This window comes from Sus scrofa, chromosome X (genome assembly GCF_054392235.1).
Source record: "Sus scrofa isolate SSC_HxYL_T2T_F1_AM1 chromosome X, Sscrofa_HxYL_maternal_Yorkshire_Landrace_v2.0, whole genome shotgun sequence".
Lineage (NCBI taxonomy): Eukaryota > Metazoa > Chordata > Mammalia > Artiodactyla > Suidae > Sus > Sus scrofa.
The window spans coordinates 67,387,493-67,409,546 of NC_139401.1; the positions used below are offsets into that span (position 1 = coordinate 67,387,493).

At 41.4% G+C, this 22,054-nt stretch overlaps 1 protein-coding gene and 1 long non-coding RNA gene across 22 annotated transcripts in view; one reads left to right on the forward strand and one right to left on the reverse strand.

Moving 5' to 3' along the window:
* Positions 1 to 666: 666 nt before the first annotated feature.
* Positions 667 to 3,180, reverse strand: LOC110257711 (uncharacterized). The gene is made up of 2 exons (XR_002340621.2): positions 3,075 to 3,180; positions 667 to 1,525 (listed from the first exon to the last, which is right to left on the reverse strand). It is a non-coding gene; the product is annotated as an uncharacterized LOC110257711 (long non-coding RNA).
* Positions 3,181 to 3,489: 309 nt separating this feature from the next.
* Positions 3,490 to 22,054, forward strand: part of TAF1 (TATA-box binding protein associated factor 1) — an 84,146-nt gene continuing 65,581 nt past the window's right edge. For 13 of the 21 annotated variants that reach the window (XR_014835602.1, XR_014835601.1, XR_014835611.1 and 10 more), the window contains exons 1-18: positions 3,490 to 3,686; positions 4,983 to 5,097; positions 5,236 to 5,352; positions 9,935 to 10,054; positions 11,152 to 11,393; positions 11,782 to 12,000; positions 12,393 to 12,611; positions 12,975 to 13,182; positions 15,708 to 15,884; positions 16,405 to 16,532; positions 16,630 to 16,737; positions 16,850 to 17,023; positions 17,469 to 17,642; positions 18,411 to 18,515; positions 19,535 to 19,735; positions 19,886 to 20,027; positions 20,648 to 20,778; positions 21,716 to 21,796. Coding sequence is in view for 8 of the 21 variants with exons in the window: in XM_021079950.2 (XP_020935609.2) it covers positions 3,507 to 3,686; positions 4,983 to 5,097; positions 5,236 to 5,352; positions 9,935 to 10,054; positions 11,152 to 11,393; positions 11,782 to 12,000; positions 12,393 to 12,611; positions 12,975 to 13,182; positions 15,708 to 15,884; positions 16,405 to 16,532; positions 16,630 to 16,737; positions 16,850 to 17,023; positions 17,469 to 17,642; positions 18,411 to 18,515; positions 19,535 to 19,735; positions 19,886 to 20,027; positions 20,648 to 20,778; positions 21,716 to 21,796 (2,841 nt within the window). In the remaining 13 variants the exon portion in view is untranslated. The remainder of the gene's footprint in view (positions 3,687 to 4,982; positions 5,098 to 5,235; positions 5,353 to 9,934; positions 10,055 to 11,151; positions 11,394 to 11,781; positions 12,001 to 12,392; positions 12,612 to 12,974; positions 13,183 to 15,707; positions 15,885 to 16,404; positions 16,533 to 16,629; positions 16,738 to 16,849; positions 17,024 to 17,468; positions 17,643 to 18,410; positions 18,516 to 19,534; positions 19,736 to 19,885; positions 20,028 to 20,647; positions 20,779 to 21,715; positions 21,797 to 22,054) is intronic. The other 8 variants (XR_014835606.1, XR_014835605.1, XR_014835613.1 and 5 more) reach the window with 1 other exon arrangement.

Below are 22,054 nucleotides of genomic sequence, written 5' to 3' on the forward strand. Positions count from 1 at the left end.
GCCACAATGGGAACTCCTGTACTTATTTTTCTACATCAGATAATCAGGGTAGGGAACTGTCTGCCCTAACATCGATTCTCTAGTTCCTGCCCACCCCTTACCTATTCATCTCCAGGATTTAGCTTCATTTCCTGGTTTTCAATAATGACAGTCCTGTTAGTTCCCTTTCAGTGATTTTTCTCACACAGCATTCAGGAAACAATTATCAAGCTCCCACTGTGTTGCAGGCATGACTTTGCTAGGGGCTGGGTTGTAAAGACAAGATGTATCATTGAATATCTTTTGCCTCTTTAGTTATCTCAGGAAAATATCCTTCCTTTTTTTTTTTTTTTTAGGGCTGCATCTGTGGCATGTGGAGGTTCCCAGGCTAGGGGTTGAATTAGAGCTATAGTCGCTGGCCTATGCCACAGCCACAGCCACACCAGATCCGAGCCTTGTCTGGGACCTACACCACAGTTCACGGCAATGCTGGATTCTTAACACACTGAGCGAGGCCAGGGATCAAACCTGCATCCTGATGGATGCTAGTCAGATTCGTTTCTGCTGAGCCACGACGGGAACTCCCTCCTTCCTCTGTTTGTTATAAAAATAAACTAATCCTGGCTGGCAACTGCAAATAGTGCTGGTGCACTATTAAGTGCATGAGTAAGGAAGAGCAAAATCATGTTTTTGTTTTAGAAAAGCTTTATTGAGGTGTAATTTACATACTGTAAAATTCACTCATTTAAAGTGTACAATTTCATGATTTTTAGTAAACTTACTGAGTCATGCCATCACCAAAATTCAGTTTGAGAACATTTCCATCACCCAAAGAGATCCCTCATGCAGTTAATCCCTTGTAGTCATCCCCAGACCTAGGCAACTACTCATCTCCTTTTATTTTCTGAACATTTCATATAAATGGAGTCAAACAATATGTGGTCATTTTGAACTCTTTCCTTTCATTTGGCATGTTTTCAAGGTTCATCCATCCATTTTCTAGCCCATATGGGTACTTAATTTCTTTTTACTGCTGAATAATATTCTACTGTATAAGTATACCAGATTTTATCTACTCATAGTTGAGGGACGTTTGGATTCTTTTTTTTTGATTATTTCTACACTTTAGCTATTACAAATAGTGCTGCTATGAACCTTCATATAGAACGTTTTGTGTGGATATCCTTTCAATTCTCTTGGGTATATACCTGTTAAGTGGAATTGTTGGGTTACATAGTAAAGTAATGCAAAACCACATTTTGAGTCAAGAATGGCATCTTTATAGTATCTGAAGTCCCCTTCCACATTTCACAAGCATCTAGGTACATCTAATTGAACATCTGTATCTCTGCTTTTCCTCAAGCACAAGTGTCCAAGAGACAATATGAGATACATTAAAAAACGTATTCTATTTTTTGGCCATACTCACGGTACATAGAAGTTCCCAGGCCAGGGACTGCCACAAGAGAACTCTTCCATTTTGCTTTTTTGTCTTTTTGAGGGCCACGCCCTACATGCAGGTTTTTGTAGAGCTTTGTTATCTGGCCTAGAAATATAACTACTGTTAGAATATTCCACAGGACATCCATGCAGTGAAGTACTAAGCAGACATTAAAAAAAAGAATGAGGAAGAACCCTATGAAGTGGTACAGTGTGATTTCCAGGCTATATTATTAAGTGGAAAAAAACAAAACAAAACAAAAAGAATGTATAAATAGTATTCTAACTTTTTTTTTTCTTTTTAGGGCCACACCTGTGGCACATGGAAATCCCCAGGCTAGGGGTCCAACTGGAGTTGTAGCTGCCAGCCTACACCACAGCCACAGCCATGCAGGATTCAAGCCAAGTCAGTGACCTATGCCAAAGCTCATGGCAACACTGGGTCCTTAACCCACTGAGCGAGGCCAGGGGTCGAACTTGCATCCTCATGGATACTAGTAGGGTTCATAACCTGCTGAGCCACAATGGGGAACTCTAGGTGGTGTTAGCTTTGAATTGAAGGTGTTAGTATAAACTCATTCTTTTATTTTATTTTTTTTTAGTTCTCTCCAATGAAAGGGCCTACAAGCAACGATGCCCCAGTTTCTAAGCACTATTCCCCACTAAAAAGAACCAGGGCCACTTGGAGAAATGGCTTATATCAGGTCTGCGACAGGGAATGCACAGAGTAAGTCTTGAACACCTTGTGCCAAAAAGCAAGGACGTGCTCAATAATAATAAGAGTAAGTCTTGAACACCTTGTGCCAAAAAGCAAGGACGTGCTCATATCAAAAGGACACAGGAGCCAGAGTGAAGTGGTTCCCAGTGGACAGTCAGAGCATCAAAGATAATAATGGTGCTAGACTGTAACACATTAAAATAAAAATGCAAGAAAAGAGGTAAGAAAAGGGAAAGTTCTCCTTTACTAAGTCCAGTTAATAAATGTAGAAGGAATTAATAATTAGCAAAATCACCCTTTTGCACTCTTCCAATAACTGATTCAGGCAAGGATCACCAACAGATGCTAAAACCTTTAGGTGTAAGGGCGATGGGGAATAGAATATATACACGATTTCAAAGTATCACCCCCTAGATTATGTACTAATTATAAGAGGAAAAATGTGCTATTGCGACAGAGAAATCTGGTGGACACCCTTTTTTGAAGTGATCAAATTCAGCATCAGCAACATTGGGACAACCTGACATTGTGCTTTCTGATGGCTGCCGGTAAGATATTTAACTTGAATCGCTTTAAAGAAAAAATTAGATGAATTCTTCCCAAAATGTAGTAGTATCATGCAACACAGAGAAAGAGGCTGAACCCTGAATGGATCCCGGACTGAAATGTAAAATGCTCCAATTAAGACAACTGAATAAATTTAAACATGGACTGTATGTTAAACGATATTGAATTAATGTTAAGTTCTTAAGATGTGCTAATAGTATTGTGGCTATGTAGAAAAAAGTATTTTTGGGGTGAAGACTTTCAAAAGGTTCGGGGAAACAAAAACTGGCAGTGTTTAAACTGAATCTAGGTGAAGGGTCGGCTATTTTATTCACCTTTTACTTTAACACCCCGAAAAAAAGGGGGTGTGTGTCAATTCAAAACAACCAACCTGCAAAGGTACCTTTGGCACAGTGACGAAGCGGTAAAGCAACTGATAGCAGAGATGAAAAGGACCCAACCCTTACTTCCATTTCCTGTGCCGTAGTGACGTGTAGTTACCGGGACGCAGACCATGTGACCCAGGTGACTCCTTCTGATTGGAGAAATAGCCGTCGCTCCCTCAGTGCGCAGACACGGAGCCTACGCAGAAAAGTGGATGGGGGCGGGACCAAGTATTTTCTTTGACCAACCGCTTTCCACGAATCCAGCGCGGATAGTCCAATCCAAAGCCGCTAGTAAAGTAGTGACACCAATTCTCCTTTCTCGTAGGACGGGCGGTCTTTCCGGTTCTTTTTTTCCTTTATGCCGCTTCCGGTGGGGGCTGGTAAGGTGTAGGAACTCTGCGAGTCACTTCTGGGCGACTCATTTTTATTTCCGGTCTATGGGACGAAGCTGCGATTTGCCGTTGCCTGTAGCAGCTGCCGGCACCGACGCCGCCATCATGTCGGACACAGACAGCGATGAAGATTCCGCTGGAGGCGGCCCATTTTCTTTAACCGGTTTCCTTTTCGGCAACATCAATGGAGCCGGGCAGCTGGAGGGGGAAAGCGTGTTGGACGATGTGAGGGGGTGGGAGAGGGAATAGGGCTGGAGGGTGGATCGGCTAGGGAATACGTGAAGTGAGGGGAGTTGAGGGTGCTTAGGACAGGAGACTAGAGGGCGCGCTCAACGTGCGAGAAAACCAGAGAAGCGGCTGCGCTGCTAGTGGGTTGTGTTGTAACCCAGAACTAGGGGGCTCGGTTCTGGACGAGGGTTGGGGCCAGAGAGGAGAACGATAGGCAAGACCTGGTACGTCAGCGACGCTGATATGGGTGACTTCCAAGCTAATTCTTCTTGACCAGGGAATAGGAAAAATAGCAGCTTAACCTAGTGATTGCTTTCAAACCATTGCCGTAAGAGCCTTGGCTATTTCTTGAAACTGTCTGCCTTTGTGACCTCACTGACTAGACGTGGCTCTAGAGCAAGAGGACTGATCTGCAACAAATCATGTGGTTCAGGCCCCAGTTCTTAACCATCCAGGGCAGACCCCTTCTGGTTCCAGGGCACTTCTTACATGGTTTTCCCACTGTTCGTTGAGGGTCCTGAAGTAGTTTCCTGTGGCCAGCGGACACTCACCTGTACTCATTTAAGTTCATTATTTCAAGGAGAAAATATTGACCAACAATATTCCTCCTTCCCTGCAATACAAATAAAAGATAGCAATAAAGTTCCTGCCTTTGCTTTCTCTTCGAAATGACCTCAGTTTCCTTAGCCTTTATTCAGAGAACTGCTGTTACATTCATTCAGTCTTGGTAGTGGTTCCTTGAATAATCTTTTTCTTTTCTTTTTTCTTTTTTTGTCTTTTGTTGTTGTTGTTTTGTTGTTGTTGTTGTTGCTATCTCTTGGGCCGCTTCCGCGGCATATGGAGGTTCCCAGGCTAGGGGTTGAATCGGAGCTGTAGCCACCGGCCTACGCCAGAGCCACAGCAACGCGGGATCCGAGCCGCGTCTGCGACCTACACCACAACTCACAGCAACGCCGGATCTTTAACCCACTGAGCAAGGGCAGGGACCGAACCCGCGACCTCATGGTTCCTAGTCGGATTCGTTAACCACTGCGCCACGACGGGAACTCCGAATAATCTTTTTCTTACATTACTTTAAAGGATGGTGGTGAAATTGGACATGATAATAAAGATCTGATCAATGTTGAGTTCAGTGGAAGATGTACTTTACAGTTCTCAAATGTGGTGCTCCCTTAGCACATCACTGAGTCATTTTATATATGGATTTATCACTTGTGGAGCTGAGAAATAAGCCTTATGGTGTGGGAAACATTTAGTTAATTGTCTTTGATTCTAGCGCTGTCCCTTTTTCAGGAGTGTAAGAAGCACTTGGCAGGCTTGGGGGCTTTGGGTCTGGGCAGCCTGATCACTGAACTCACAGCAAATGAAGAATTGACTGGGACTGATGGTGCCCTGGTAAATGATGAAGGTGAAGTCTGGGTTGTGTGGAGTAAGATGGGGGAGGAGGCTAGCCACTTACTGTTACGTGTACTTTTCAGCGGGAATTATCTAAGTGAGTGAGAGTTATTTGCTTTTTGTTTAGATCTTCCTCCTCCTTACTTTATAGGATGGATCAGGAGTACAGAAGATGCTGTGGACTATTCAGACATCAATGAGGTAGCAGAAGATGAAAGCCGAAGATATCAACAGACAATGGGGAGCTTGCAGCCCCTGTGCCACTCAGGTGATTCTTTGATGTCATCAGTAAGAATGTTACAGTACATTTTCTTGCTGTGTGGTCCAGTTTCTATACAAGCTTTTTGTCATTGTTCTTTGCTTCTCTTCCTTTGTCAGCTCAGTTTCAAGTAGCTGCTAGCTTCTTTTGTGTTCTGGGGCAGTGTTGCTATACTCAGGCTTTTATTCTTCATACTCGTTAGTCTCAAATTTTTGGTGAATGCCAAATAGGAATGATAATGCTTTCCTCCTTATCATTTGTTATTTAAGTATCTATGGAGTTTACAGTACAGTTTTAGATGGTTTTTAAACTCAGTCTTTGCGTACATGAAATTGGTGTTTCAAGAAGGATTAAGTAGGAACTCCCTTGCGCAGTAGCTTAAGGATCCAGTGTTGTCACGGCAGTGGCTCTGGCCAGTGCTGTGGCATGGGTTCCACCCCTGGCCCAGGAACTTTGGCATGCCGTGGTCATGCCCTCCCCTCAAAAGGATTAAGTATACAATGTAATATCTAAACTAGCATATGTATTTATTGGTTCAACTTCTGTTAATAACTCACTTCCTATCTGCAGACACAATGAACTTAGTGATTGCTCACAACATAGGTTTTCCTCCCTGGTGTTAGGTGCTACATTATAGTATCAGAATGACAGAGCTGGAAGGAGTCTTAGTGATTATTTATTTTTAACTTCATCATAGATATGGAAAACTCTAGCTTCAGAGAACTTTAATAAAATGTGGGGTTTTTTGAGTTTTTTTAATTACTCAATGAATTTTATTACATTTATAGTTGTAAACAATCATCACAACCAAATTTTATAGCATTTCCATCCCAAACCCTCAGTGCATCCCCCTACTCCCCAACCTGTCTCATTTGGAAACTAAGTTTTTCAAAGTCTTTGAGTCAGTATCTGTTCTGCAAAGTTCATTGTGACCTTTTTTTAGATTCCACATGTAAGTGATAGCATTTGATGTTGTTGTCTCACTGTCTGACTGACTTCACTTAGCGTGATAATTTCTAGGTCTATCCATGTTGCTGCAAATGCCATTATTTCCTTTTCATGGCTGAGTAATGTTCTACTGTGTATATGTACCGCATTTTCTTTATCCACTCCTCCACTGATGGACATTAGGTTGTTTCCATGTCTTGGCTATTGTATATGGTGCTGCAATGAACATTGGAGTACATATATCTTTTTGAGTCATGGTTTTCTCTAGATAGACACCAAGGAGTGGAAAATGTGGGGTTTTATCAAAAGTTCTGGTGGCAGATCTTGACTAATTCACCATTTCAGTTTATTAAGCATTGAATGAAGACCTGTTATGTACAATAAACGGTGATAGATAGTGTAGTAGATTTTCTAGTATAGTGCATTTTCTGATTTTGAGGAGCTCAGTTCTTTGGTCTGGAACTTAGATCTGCTGGTCATGGTTCATTCTTTCCACTGCCCTATACTGCCTTTCACTGCTTGGGATTTTTGTATGAAGTTGTTCATTGTTTATTCATTGTTCACCTCTTTGAATTAGATTTCACACTGCTGAGAAATGTAGATAAAACCTTGATAAATACCTGAACTTAGTTTCTTCAGAGCCAGTTAATGGATTTGGGTGCTTCTTATATAAAGAGGATTAACTGCATCACATACAAGAAGTAACTTAGAAAAATTGAAGATACAGGCATTATCTTCAGAGGTATTGTTATTGTTTGGGGAAGGTGAGTTAAATGAATGCAAAACGTAATTATTCATAACAAGACATAAACCATCTGCTAGCTAATATTTCTGTGTAGAGTGTTAAATTTAGTTTTGAGGGACTGCCAGACTAGCCAAGTCAGGTAGAGTAACTATTAGTTTGAGCACCCTGACAGGTTGAGGGGGAGGTGGTAGCAGCTCACACTTTCAAGGGATATTGTAATTTTCAGGTTTGGATTTGTTGTCTTGGCTAGGGATGGTAAGGAAGAGGATAGGTGTGGGTTTCTTAGTTGAGTTGTATGAGCTGACCTGGAAAAGGAGGATGCTGTATTTGATAGAGTCTCAGTACTCTGGGATGCTCATTTCCAAGTTCTCTTGTCCTCTAAGGGTATGCCCTTATTTTTATCTATGCCCTTAGCGTCCTTCTTCCCTGGCATTGGCCCCTTCACATGGCTTGATTTATAAGGGTTTTCTTTGGAATAATTGGAAGTGGGTGGAGGTCATTAGAAAAGGCTTCAGGGGAATTCCTGTTGTGGCACAGCGGAAACGAATCCGACTAAGGAACCATGAGGTTGTGGGTTTGATCCCTGGCCTCGCTCAGTCGGTTCAGGATCTGGTGTTGCCATGAGCTGTGGTGTAGGTCGCAGACGCTGCTCAGATCTGGCGTTGCTGTGGCTCTGGTGTAGGCTGGAAGCTGTAACTCCAATTAGACCCCTAGCCTGGGAACCTCCATATGCTGCAGGTGCGGCCCTGAAAAGACAGAAAGACAAAAAAAAGAAATAGAAAGAGGCTTCATGGAGGTGAGTTTTGAGCAAAATTTGGAAAGATAGCGTTTGATGGAGAGGAAGCAGCAGGGTATTTTGGTTTGGAAAGATGTCTCGTGTAAAGGTTTAGAGTTATAAATATGCAAGTAGGGTGGGGGGAATTGGCCAGCAGGTTTTTTTGAAAGGAGTGGAGAATATACTGCCAGATAGCAAGGACCAGCCATAGAGCAATTTGACAGCACCTTTATGTGTGCATTACTTGGGATTTTATGTCATAGAGAATTGTAAACCAATATAGATTGTTGAGTAAGAGGCAAGGTGGTGTAAGGAAAAGATGGACTTTGGAGTCAGAATGTCATAGGTTCAAATCCCAACTCCATATTTAGTCTGACCCTGTGAAAGTTGCCTAGTCTCGGAGGCTTGGATTTCTCATTTGTACTAATCCTCAGTTTTCTTGTCTGCAATAAATGTATTAATATCTACCTCATTAATAGGACTTTGGTGGAAATTTAAGTTTATCATCACATGGTATGAAAGCACCTATGTTGAACAGTGTCATGGTAGATGCTCCGTAAGTGTTAGTTGCTTTTCTTTCCTAAATACAAATGAAAAGTGGTACTTGTTGCTTTGGAGTCTTGATTAGAAAAAAGGTAAAAGGGCAGGCTAACTTGGAGACTGTTCTTATGGGCTAGATGTAAAGTTATCAAGGTCTGGAGTAGAGTGACAATTGTAGAAAGTGATAGGCAGGGTCAAACTTGAGAGTTGCTGATAAAACATTGGTGGGACTTGGTGTATAAGGAAGTGTGTTAGAAAGAGTATAGGCCTTGTTGTTAAACCAGGCTCGAATTCTGACTTTGTCACTTAAAACTGCATGGCCCTGAGTAAGTCACTTAACTTCTGTATTTAAGAATAATTGCTAATTTTGTGGCATTATTGGGAGGATTATAGATAAAATGGCTAAAACATCTGGCGCATAATGGGAACTCAGGAAATGGAAGTTTCTGTAATGACTACTTGATTGATTAGTAAAGGCATGTTAAAGGTAAGAGGTTGATGACAAAGACAGGAGGCTAAGTCATAAGGTGGGGAAGTGAAGATGGAGGTGGTATTGATAGTAACAAAAGGGAATTTAAAAGAGATGAAGGATATTTTAGTTTGATATGAAGTGCACTTGAATATTGGGATGGAAAGGCTCTTTAGGCAGTAGAACATGCAGGGCAATTGTAGAGGGGCTGATAAGTCAGGGCAAGACATACAGATTTGAGTTTCTTCTGGATAAAGGTGATTCTTGAGGAAGGGAATGGAGAGTATATAGAGGAATAAAAGAGTGTTAGGACTAAGTACTGAGTAATTCCAGAGGTTAAAGGGTTGTGAAAAGAATACTAGGATGCAGAAGGTAGACAGAAAACAATGTGTCAAAGACTTAGGAGATGAGAAGAAAGTTCAGTCTTAAACTGACAAAGAAGAATGTTTAATTCAGTTATGAGATTGAGCAAGGTGAAAAGACAAACGGGTTTGACCAGGAGAAGGAGTAAAGGTTTTAAACAGTTCTTGGGAGCTTCCAAAATTCCAATTTGGCAATATGGTGTCATCTCTTTTTTTTAATTTATGCGTTTATTTATTACCATTTTGTTTCAAAAGATTCTGTAACATTTTAGGAGAAAGTTTAGTTCACAGCTGCCAATATTACTAAAAAAGTTCCATGTTAAGAAACAAGCACATATATAAACCTCTTCGAAGCAAGCCAAACCAAGCAAGTCATTTGTTTCTGTAGGAAATTGTGTGCCTCAACAGGGAGGGAGGAGGGAGTGTGGTAAATCATCTCTAGTAGGAGCCGTGGGATAGCGGGGACTTTGTACACATTTTTTTCACTGGTACATACACAAAACCTAAGACCAGGTCTGACACATATGAGGTGCTTAATATTTGTTGGATGGATGTTTATTTAACAAAATCCATAGAGGGTCATTGTATATCATGTCATCTCTTTCTAGAGGCAGAAGCTGCATCTCCTATGTGTTCGTAAGGGAGCCACATAATTCTTCCCGTGGTACTTTAAATTCTTGAGTGACAAGGGAGCTTAGGGCTGTTGTGTGATGTTCTGGATATTGAGGAGATCTCTTTTTTGATTTTATTAGATTATGATGAGGATGACTATGATGCTGATTGTGAAGACATTGATTGCAAGTTGATGCCTCCTCCACCTCCACCCCCAGGACCCATGAAGAAAGATAAGGACCAGGATGCTATTACTGGTGGTAAGTAGAGACTGTCTACTTCTGTCTAAGGAGCAAGTTCCATTCTTAAGTCCAGGTCTTTGGCATGAATATAGGGGACTATTAAAATTAAGCTGCTAGGAAAGGATACAGGTTCTAGTTATAATTTTCAAATTTCAGTGTTAAAGGGAAATTTTACTTCTAAAAAATTTGGCAACAGTATTTTAACATGTGTTCAAGAAAAAGTAGTTTAGGTCAGTGTGGCTTTTAAATCTGGCAGCCCATCAGAATCTTTGAAAAAAGACTCTGAGCCCTGGAGAATCTGATTCAGAGGATCTGGGGTAGAGCTCAGGAATTTCCAAGAATTCTTCAAGTAATTTCTGATGCAACTGATGTCTGCATACTGATATTTGGAAGCTCTCTGTTCAGATGACAGTCTTTAAATGAAATGATTAAAACGAGAAGGCATCTAGAATGTGTATAAATCATTTAGAGCCAGCTGTCAGATTCAGAGATCAGAGGCAGGGTCTTTAGTGATAGCCCACCTATTCCGATGTCTGCAGCAGTAGTAAGTAACCCCTTGTGTTCTAGGCCACAAGATTGGGGAAGAACAGTGTCTTTGCTCTCCTGTGTTTTGCGGCTTTCGTCAACCTAAATGCCTCCTGTTAGAGTTTTAAGCCATTTCCTTCTTAGTCTGCAGGCTAAGTAGCATTTGGTAATTTCGTGGCATAGATCTTACTTTATGCTAAATAATTTCATTGTTATCCCATAGGCTTAAAAAACTCTCCAGTTTATGGTTCTCTGAATCAGACATGATAAGGCCTGACTGGTATAAAAGTGTAATGTAATTTTTTATTTGTCACATTTCTTTAACCTAATATACTTACAGAAAGTAGTAAATGTAGTAATAGTGTTTGTTTTCTCTCATCACAACCCCAGGGTACCAGGTACAAGGTGAGTTTGGGATGGTGGGAGATAATGAGTTGGAATGAGTTTGGGGTTGCGTACTGGTAATCTGGGTGCTTGGAACTGTATCCCCTGCCATTGAGCCACGCATATAGCCTAGAGTGGGTATTGACTGAATTTGAGGAAATATGCTCACAGTTACATGCCAAAGGGGTTTCTCTTCCTTGTTGCAGTGTCTGAGGATGGAGAAGGCATCATCTTGCCCTCCATCATTGCCCCTTCCTCTTTGGCCTCAGAGAAAGTGGACTTCAGTAGTTCCTCTGACTCAGAATCTGAGATGGGACCTCAGGAAGCAACACGGGCAGAATCTGAGGATGGGAAGCTGACCCTACCATTGGCTGGGATTATGCAGCATGATGCCACCAAGCTGTTGCCAAGTGTCACAGAACTTTTCCCAGAATTTCGTCCTGGGAAGGTAACTTTCTTTGGAGAATTGCCCACATTGCAAATCACTGCCCTCCTAATACCTAGCTGTGTTGTTAAGATGTTGAGTATAGAATGGAGGTTTCCTAAAGATTTCCTTATTCAGTGGTGTTATATCAGGTCTTTTTTAAGTTTTATGCCTTGATAATACATGTGATTTGGATAGTTCTTATTAGACATTGTCCTTGCTGTCTTAAAAGAACCAGTCCAAATTATTAAGGAATACTTTGCTTTTTTGGTAGATGTTACAAATCCGAGTTCAGCATTTCTTGATCCCTCCCTCACAGTTGAGTGGACTCTTTAAGGGAGTTTCCACACCCAGAGCTAGTTTTCCTATCTGGCATTGAGTCTCTGACATAGTAACATGTTTTGTGTTTTAGGTATTACGCTTCCTACGTCTTTTCGGACCAGGGAAGAATGTCCCATCTGTTTGGCGGAGTGCTCGGAGAAAGAGGAAGAAGAAGCACCGTGAGCTAATACAGGAAGAGCAGATCCAGGAGGTGGAGTGCTCCGTAGAATCAGAAGTCAACCAGAAGTCTTTGTGGAACTATGACTACGCTCCACCACCACCTCCAGAGCAGTGTCTCTCTGATGATGAAGTAGGCAAAGTAGAGACCTGGAATTAAGACCTGTGAAGGGAACAAATGAGTTCTCCCTAACTTATGTCTAATAGAAAATAACATTTTGGCAGGCAGCATCCTGTGCTGATGATCATTAAGAAATCATGATTTCAGTCCCAGTGGTTGTCCTTTCTCTGTTGTAATAGAAAAGTATTGGGTTCAGGCAGATGGTGATACAGTGGTGAATAGGAAAGTTGAATGACAGGCAGAGTGTGCCATCATACACCTCCATTGTCTACATTCTAACTCCAGTCCTACTCAAGAATCATCCTTTTGGCTTCTCTAAGTTCCCCTCCTGCCTGTTAATTCCTTATAGCCTTGGGGCATCTGGGATCAGAATGTCCCCCTCCCCTTCTCTTGTTCTGTTACAGATCACAATGATGGCTCCTGTGGAGTCCAAGTTTTCCCAATCAACTGGAGATATAGATAAAGTGACAGACACCAAACCGAGAGTGGCTGAGTGGCGTTATGGACCTGCCCGACTGTGGTATGATATGCTGGGTGTTCCTGAAGATGGCAGTGGGTTTGACTATGGGTTCAAACTGAGGAAGATGGAACATGAACCTGTGACAAAATGTAGAATGATAGAGGTAAGCAACACTGGTATGTAAGAAAAGAATCTGTGCCCAGAGCCCTGTTAGTTTTACTTTACTTTTCAGTTGGGGGGGTGGTATTGTATAGGGTTTCTTTGGTGGAAGATTGAGTTGTCTAAGCCTTTGGTTTGGTATGGTAGATCACCCTGGCAACTCAGCCCCATTGCAGTTACTCTGTTTGTGAAATGAGTGCTGTGCCAGTCTAGAAGTGGGAGGAGGCAGGTATTCCTTCATCGTCAGATTCTTCCCTCAAGTCTGGGACCATATTTGATGTATCTGATGTATCTCTTGTGGGATTTGGAGTGGGAACTTTGACCAGTGACCATTCAGGGATTTGTTGTTCCTCCCCTACTTCTGTAGGACTTCAGGAAACTTGAGGAAAGCAGTGGCACTGATCTCCTGGCTGATGAAAACTTCCTGATGGTGACACAGCTGCACTGGGAGGATGATATCATCTGGGATGGGGAGGATGTCAAACACAAAGGGACAAAACCTCAGCGTGCAAGCCTGGCAGGCTGGCTTCCTTCTAGCATGACTAGGAATGCCATGGCTTACAATGTTCAGCAAGGTGTGCTTCTGTACCTGCTGTATCCAGCACACTGTCCTTCATCTCAGTCATCTTAAATGGGCTTAGCTGCGATCTTTTCTGCTACTGAGGGACACTGAAATGTTTTGGATATGAGCCCTAATTCTAGTCCATAATAATTTTTTACACTATTAATAAGCTAGGATGGACTCTGATTTCTCATTAGAAAAATGTGGTAACTACTTTGAAGTTAAAGATCTTTCTGAACTCTAACAGTGCTTTTATGTTTAGAATTTCTTTTGTTTCCAAAGGTCCTTTATCATTCTAGAATTTGCTTTTTCCCTCCTTAAATACACTTGCACACATGCAAAAGGTATGCTATACTTAATGTAAAAAACTTTGAAAATACAGTACAGTATCAGAAAAATCACTGGTGGAGTTCCCATTGTGGCTCAGAGGAAACGAATCTGACTAGCATCCATGAGGACACAGCTCGGATCCCATATTGCATGTCTGCGGTGTACGCCAGTGGCTACAGCTCCAATTTGACCCCTAGCCCAGGAGCCTCCATATGCTGTGGATTCGGCCCTAAAAAGCAAAAAAAAAAAAAAAAAAAAAAAAATCACTGGTAATCTTGCTATCTAGAGACTATCAGCTCTTAGTTTTTTGGTGTTTTGCATTCCGTTTTCTGTTTTGTGTGTATGTAGCTGAGCTCATTCCTATAGATACAGTGTTTTATGTTGTGCGTTTCACTGAACATATTACTGTCATTTAAAGTTCTTCATAAAAAATGTTTTTATTTCAATTCAAGCAGAATCTTTTTTTTAAATTTATTTTTTATTGTTATTTCCTCCAACACACTTTTTTTTTTCCCCACTGTACAGCATGGGGACCCAGTTACACATACATTGTATACATAATTTTTTCTCCCATTATAAAAAGTGTTTAATGACATGGGGAACACATTTTAATTTTAATTTTTATTTTATTTTTTGTCTTGTCTTTTTAGGGCCGCACTTGCAGCATGTGGAGGTTCCCAGGCTAGGGGTCTAATCAGAGCTGTAGCCACCAGCCTACTCCACAGCCATAGCAATGGCAGATTCTGCGACCTACACCACAGCTCAAGGCAATACCAGATTCTTGACCCACTGAACGAGGCTGGGGATCGAACCTGCAACTTTATGGTTCCTAGTCGGATTGTTTCCACTGAGCCACAACGGGAACTCCAAGGGGCACTCATTTTAAATGGGAAAAACCCAGATATGAAGTGGCATATTTGATACTCCGTTTGTGTAAAGAAAAAAGCACACTATAAACAAAGTTTACTGTAAGGAAATAAACCATGGAGTTCACAGTGGTTCTTTCTGGTTTGTAAGATCACAAACAGCTTCAGTTTTCTTCTTTATACCTTTTCTATATTTTCCACATTTTCTTGAGTTAATCTGCATTACTTTTATAATTCAAAGGAAAATCGAAAATGGTCTTGTTTTTTATTTTTTTGGCCATGCCCTTGGCATGTGTCAGTTCTCAGGCTAGGGATTGAATCCAAGCCACAGGAGTGACAAAGCTGAGTCCTTAACCACCAGGCCACCAAGGAACACCTGTCTTTTTAAATCTAAGAAATCATTTTTTTCCTTCTTCCTTCCATTCTTCCACTAACACTTTATTGGTTACAAAGTAGTCTTACGTAGATATTTTTCATATATTGCCAATAATTATTAAATGTATGTATGACTACATTTATTGTTAGTGTATTTTACCATATCATTTATTACCACAATTTATTTAATCAGTTCCTTTTGTGTGTGTGTGTGTGTTTTTGCTATTTCTTTGGGCTGCTCCTGCGGCATATGGAAGTTCCCAGGCTAGGGGTCTAATCGAAGCTGTAGCCCCTGGCCTATGCCAGAGCCACAGCAACGCAGGATCCGAGCCCTGTCTGCAACCTACACCACAGCTCATGGCAACGCCGGATCGTTAACCCACTGAGCAAGGGCAGGGACCGAACCCACAACTTGATGGTTCCTAGTCGGATTCGTTAACCACTGCACCGTGACGGGAACTCCTTAATCAGTTCCTTATTAAACATTTGGCGAAGTTTTGACTATTACAAAAAATATTGCAATGAACATTTTTGGCTGCAACTTTTTTTTTTTTTTTTTGCTTTTTTAGGGCCGTAGGTAAGGCATATGGAAGTTTCCAGCGTAGGGGTCGAATTGGAGCTATAGCTGTGGGTCTACACCACAGCCACAGCAATGTGGGCCCTGAGACGAGTCTGTGACCTACACTGCAGCTCAGGGCAACCCTGGATCGTTAATCCAGTGAGCAAGACCAGGGATCGAACCCACATCCTCAGGGCTTCTAGTTGGGTGGCTTTCCACTGAGCCACAATGGGTACTCCCTGCTGACACATTTTTTTAAAAGTGAGAAATACATTGTATCCATTAGGTTCCTTTAAAGCAGCCATATGAGTAACCACTAACATTTTGCTCCTTTTTCCTCTGCTAGAATCATGGTTGAAGGCATGAATGTTTTGTTTGTTACTGAGTGTTTCCTTGTGTTTTGACTAGGTTTTGCAGCAACTCTGGATGATGACAAGCCTTGGTATTCCATTTTTCCCATTGACAATGAGGAGCTGGTATATGGACGCTGGGAGGACAACATCATTTGGGATGCTCAGGCCATGCCCCGGCTGTTGGAGCCTCCTGTTTTAACACTTGATCCCAATGATGAGAACCTCATTTTGGGTATGGTACTAACTGGGGCTAGTGTTCCTCCTTCATAACTGACAGTTTGCTGCTCCTTTCAGCAGGCAGGAGGAAATCAGAAGGGTTGGGAAGGCCAAGACTAGCATTTTTTTTTCCTTTTTGGTCACACCCACAGCATGTGGAAGTTGCCAGGCCAGGGATTGAACCTGCACTGCAGCAGCAACCTGAGCCACTGCAGAAACAATGCCAGATCCGTAACTCACTGGGTCACAAAGGAACCTCAAGACTAGAAGCATGTTGATAGCAGTTTGAGACAGCAAGGTTACGGCTTTCGGTTTCTAGTATTTGCGTGTTGTTTAGGGAAAACTCATTGCATAGGAATTTTGGAAAGTATTACCTTAGAGGTGTTGGGGGTGTAGTTCAGTTGGTTGGAGTTAATCATGGAGTACAAGTGGTCTGGGGACGGATGAGAAATCTGGTTAGGAATTGCTGAGGTGTCAATAGGAAAGGTGAATCTTCAGGGATAACAACTCCAGGGTGACTTTTATTTCCTCCTCAGAAATTCCAGATGAGAAGGAAGAGGCTACTTCTAACTCCCCCTCCAAGGAGAGTAAGAAGGAGTCATCTCTGAAGAAGAGTCGAATTCTCTTGGGGAAAACAGGAGTCATCAAGGAGGAACCACAGCAGGTCTGTGAAGGGAATAGGGATTTGGTGTTTAGAAGAACAAAGAACAGAAATGGAGAAGGATAGTCTGACTAAGGTTTATTTGATGACTTTTCATTAGAACATGTCTCAGCCAGAAGTGAAAGATCCATGGAACCTCTCGAATGATGAATATTACTACCCTAAGCAACAAGGTCTTCGAGGCACCTTTGGAGGAAATATTATCCAGGTAAAAGTAGCAATTTTTGTGTGGTGGATGGGAACCACTACTTCATTCTGATGGAGGGTATGGGTAATTCTTGCTTAGGGTAGAGTCTAATTTGAATCCTTGTGTTTCTTAGCACTCAATTCCTGCTGTGGAATTACGTCAGCCTTTCTTTCCTACCCACATGGGGCCCATCAAACTCCGTCAGTTCCATCGCCCACCTCTAAAGAAGTACTCTTTTGGGGCACTATCTCAGCCAGGTCCCCATTCAGTCCAGCCCTTGCTAAAGCACATCAAAAAGAAGGCTAAGGTATGATTGAATCCTGGTTAGAAAAAAACAGCTGTAAAAGACATTGGAATATAAAAATGGGGGGAATGGACTGGAATATTAGATACTTGGGAATATTGTTTCTTAGAAGTGATAGAATGTTATTGCCATTATTTAGGGGAATGTTCTTATTCTTAGGAGATACATGTGAAACTGGTGAAGTGTTATGATAACTGCAACTTTCAAAAATGGTTCAGCAAAATCTATAGAGAAATAGTTATAGATAAAACAAATGTGGCAAAAATAGTTATAATTAGGTGGTGGTGGGATAATAAGTGTTCATAGTTTCGACTTCATGTTCCTAAATTTTTGCAATGAAATTGGAAAAAAAAAAGGCAAGTAAAAGTTTTTGATGTTGCAGTGAACATCACTGTGTGTAATTATTTTCCTTTTGGTAGCTGTATTGTATTCTCTTTGTTTTTGGCAGATGAGAGAACAAGAGAGGCAAGCTTCAGGTGGTGGAGAGATGTTTTTTATGCGCACACCTCAGGATCTTACAGGCAAAGATGGAGATCTTATTCTTGCGGAATATAGTGAGGAAAATGGACCATTAATGATGCAGGTTGGCATGGCAACCAAGATAAAAAACTACTATAAGCGGGTGAGTCTCTGCTTAGAAAATCTTGTGTTTTCTCTCTCCTCTCTCTCTTTTTGGCCACACTTGTGGCATGTAAAGGTTCCTAGGCCGGTATTGAACCCACACCATAGCAGCAACCCAAGCTATTGCAGTGACGGCACCTGATCCTTAACCCACTGTACTGTAAGGGAATTCAACTCCAGAAAATCTTTGTTCTTGATATATCTATAGATAGCCATATATCCAGTGATCATCTGTGAACTTGTATTTTGTCTTTTTTTTTTTCTTGGTTGTACTTGTGGTATGTGGAAGTTCCTGGGCTAAGGACTGAACCCATGCCACAGTTGCAGCAATGCCAGATCCTTAACCCACTGTACCACATGGGAACTTGCCTTTTTTATATTATAAATTTATTTTTTTATTTTTATTTTTATTTTTTGGTCTTTTTAGGGCCGCGCCTGCAGCATATGGAGGTTCCCAGGCTAGGGGTCAAATTGGAGCTGTAGCTGCTGGCCACACTACAGCCATAGTGATGCAGGATCTGAGCCATGTCTGCGAACTACACCACAGCTCATGGCAACACCGGATCTCTAACCCACTAAGCGAGGCCAAGGATCAAATCTGTGTCCTCTTGGATACTAGTGAGCTTGGTTTCTGCCAAGCCACAACAGAAACGCCTATTTTATCTTTTTTTTGCAGTTAGAAATAGAATGCTGTGCTCATGGACCATGTTGTATAAGCTTATTGATTATATTCTGTGATAGTAACTGGGTCTGCTGCATTCCTTATTAGAAACCTGGAAAAGATCCCGGAGCCCCAGATTGTAAATATGGAGAAACTGTTTACTGCCATACATCTCCTTTCCTAGGCTCGCTCCATCCTGGCCAATTACTGCAGGTGAGGAATTCTTTCCTGTTATAACTCTTTCCTAAGGAAATTGACAGAGGAGGAGCTAGTCAGTCCAAAAGGAACCAATTCTAGTTGATAGAGATACTGTTTATATATCTAATGTGGGAAAGAATGATGTAAAAATGATTACAATCTAAAAAAATTTTTTTACATTTTTTATTAAAACTCATTCCTAATTATGTTATTCAGTAAGTTTAAATTTGAAATAGTTTTTTGAAAATACGTACTGGTAAGAAGTCCAGAAACGTCTGGGTGGCATTGGGAAGTCAATCTGGGATTAATAACTTACTACGGTTAATTTATGAATGTTTATGTAGTGAAGATCCATATGTATTGAAGTACAGTACATGTATGTATTGAAGATCTTCCCTCTTTCTACTTTTCTGATTTTTTTTTTTGCGAACTCTTTTCTTAGAATCACAGATTCTTGTGACGGTTGATCCCCATCTGGTTGCTGCCTAAACAAGCTCAAATGTTTCTGTCCTGCGTGTTTATTCTTTCTAGCACACTTTCTTAATTCATTAGTTGTTTTTGTTGTTTTATTTTTTCTATTTACTTAATAAATGTTTTGATCTCACATATATCAGGGCCTATGCTGGGGCCCAGGGCAGTGGTATAGTACCTATTAGTTTATAAAGTGATTTTCATATGTAATCTTCGTAGCATTTCTGTGAAGTATAGGCATTTTTAAGTATTTCCATTTTGTAGATGAGGAAAACTGAGTTCATAGATAACTTAATGTGATATCATTGGTGTATGGCAGGTCCAGTGTCATCTGAATCAAAATCCTGTGATTTCTCTGTTACTCTTAAAGGTAGCCACTGAGTAAAAAATAATCTGTCTAATTCCATTTGATATTCCCTATTGTACCTTATTTATATTACTTGATAGATCTTAGGTGGCATAGTGGGGATGGAGAACAAACAAGCTTGATTTTCCGTTCTTATGAGTTTACTAACTGTCCTGCACTTCACTGTATATAACTTTTGTGTTTTTATTTTTGTTAGGCATTTGAGAACAACCTTTTTCGTGCTCCAATTTATCTTCATAAGATGCCAGAAACTGACTTCCTTATCATTCGCACAAGACAAGGTTACTATATTCGGGAATTAGTGGATATTTTTGTGGTTGGCCAGCAGTGCCCCTTGTTTGAAGTTCCTGGGCCCAACTCCAAAAGAGCCAATACACATATTCGAGACTTTCTCCAGGTAAGAATGAGAGGGTAAGAAGGCGGTCTAGATGTACATAAAAGGATATGTGGATTTGGGGGCACATTGGGACTTATCAGGGGAGGGGGCCCTGATGAGGACTTTTATCCTTACTTTACCAAATAAAAAATTTTTTTGTTTGTTGGGCAGGTTTTTATTTACCGCCTGTTCTGGAAGAGTAAAGATCGGCCACGGCGTATTCGAATGGAAGATATAAAAAAAGCCTTTCCTTCCCATTCAGAAAGCAGCATCCGGAAGAGGCTAAAGCTCTGTGCTGACTTCAAGCGCACAGGTCATCGGTTGTGACTGATAATCATTCCTCTCTGCCTCTTTCCAAGAAAAGAATTAGGGCTTCCAGTTAAATGATAGGCATACAGCTAATAAAAAGAAATAAATAGGAGTTCCCATTGTGGCTCAGCAGTATCAAACCTGACTCTAGTATCCATGAGGACATGGGTTCAATCCCTGGCCCCATTCATTGGGTTAAGGACCCGGCATCGCCGTGAGCTGTGGTGTAGGTCGCAGACACAGCCCAGATCTGGCGTGGCTGTGACTATGGCCGTGGCTGGCAGCTGTAATTCCAGTTCGACCCCTAGCCTGGGAACTTCATATACCATGGGTGTGGCCCTTAAAAAAAAAAGAAATATATATATTTGGAGAGAGGGAGAGAGAGACATCAAAAGGAGGTATCAAATCTTTTAATTATGGAGGCTCTGATTGCTATTTAATTCTGCTTGTCAGGAAATTCAGTGCGATTGTTGGATGTCTTAGATGTAGAAAACCTAGCAGTATGGCTGGGCCTGATACTTTCTAGGACATTGCCTGGTTCAGTCTTGGTTTGCTGTCCCTGTTGCTGTCAGTGAAAGGACCTTGGGAATTCAGAACAGTCTCATTTTTTCTTACCTTTTCTAGGGATGGACTCAAACTGGTGGGTGCTAAAGTCAGATTTTCGTTTGCCAACTGAAGAGGAGATCAGAGCCATGGTGTCTCCAGAACAGTGCTGTGCTTATTACAGCATGATAGCCGCAGAGCAGCGATTGAAGGTGAACACCTTCCTCTTAGGCACTACCTATGCTTATGGGTTGTTTTCAGAGAGATGAAGATGAAAACTATTCTCGCTGGCTTAGGAATCATGGTTACTAGATTATTACCAATTATTTAAAAATTCAAACTGTATGGGGTACTCTGTACATCAGTTCTGGGGTAAACTGCACTGTAGTTAAATGCCAGTGGGAAGGCTTAGTGAGGGACTTAGGGCATATTGTTTTTCTTTGAAAATGGTTGTTCCTTCATTGGAGATGAGTTTAATCTCTGTTCTTTACAAGTAGACAGGCATGTAAGCAGAGGAAGTACTTCTCACTTGTTTTCCACAGCCTTCCAGGTGGGCAGAGATGATGATGGTTTTGGATGTATGATGTACAGAAGCATAAAATCCTCATCAGGTCAAAGTAGGAAAGCTCTAGCTGTGGTGGGATAGCATAACTCTGTCCCACTGAGTTAATAAGCATGTTTATTCACCTACCTTATGGGCCATAACTGTCCACATATATCAGCCTAAGGATGTAGAATGGTGATAGATATACCTAAGACTTTACAGAATCCATTCTTTTTTTTTGCTATTTCTTGGGCCGCTCCCACGGCATATGGAGGTTCCCAGGCTAGGGGTCGAATCGGAGCTGTAGCCACCGGCCTACTCCAGAGCCACAGCAACGCGGGATCCGAGCCGCGTCTGCAACCTACACCACAGCTCACGGCAACGCCGGATCCTTAACCCACTGAGCAAGGAAAGGGCAGGGACCGAACCTGCAACCTCATGGTTCCTAGTCGGATTCGTTAATCACTGTGCCACGGCGGGAACTCCCAGAATCCATTCTCTATGCAAAATATATTTTGATGTTCTGTACTTGTTATTCAGTGAAACTTGAGCTTTGTGTTTTCCAATATATTGATTGATTTTTGCATGGATTTGTCCTTTTCCAGGATGCTGGCTATGGTGAGAAGTCCTTTTTTGCTCCAGAAGAGGAAAACGAGGAAGATTTCCAGATGAAGATTGATGATGAGGTAAGGCTTTAATCTTTATTAGTACATTCCATTTATCCTTTTTTAATTTAAATTTTTTTAATTAAAAATTTTTTTTATTTCCCCATACATTATTTTTTTCCTACTGTACAGCATGGTAACCCACTTACACATACATGTATACATTTTTTTTTCTATTATGCTCTATCATAAGTGACTAGACATAGTTCCCAGTGCTACACAGCAGGATCTCATTGTTAATCCATTCCAAAGGCAATAGTCTGCATGTATTAACCTTAA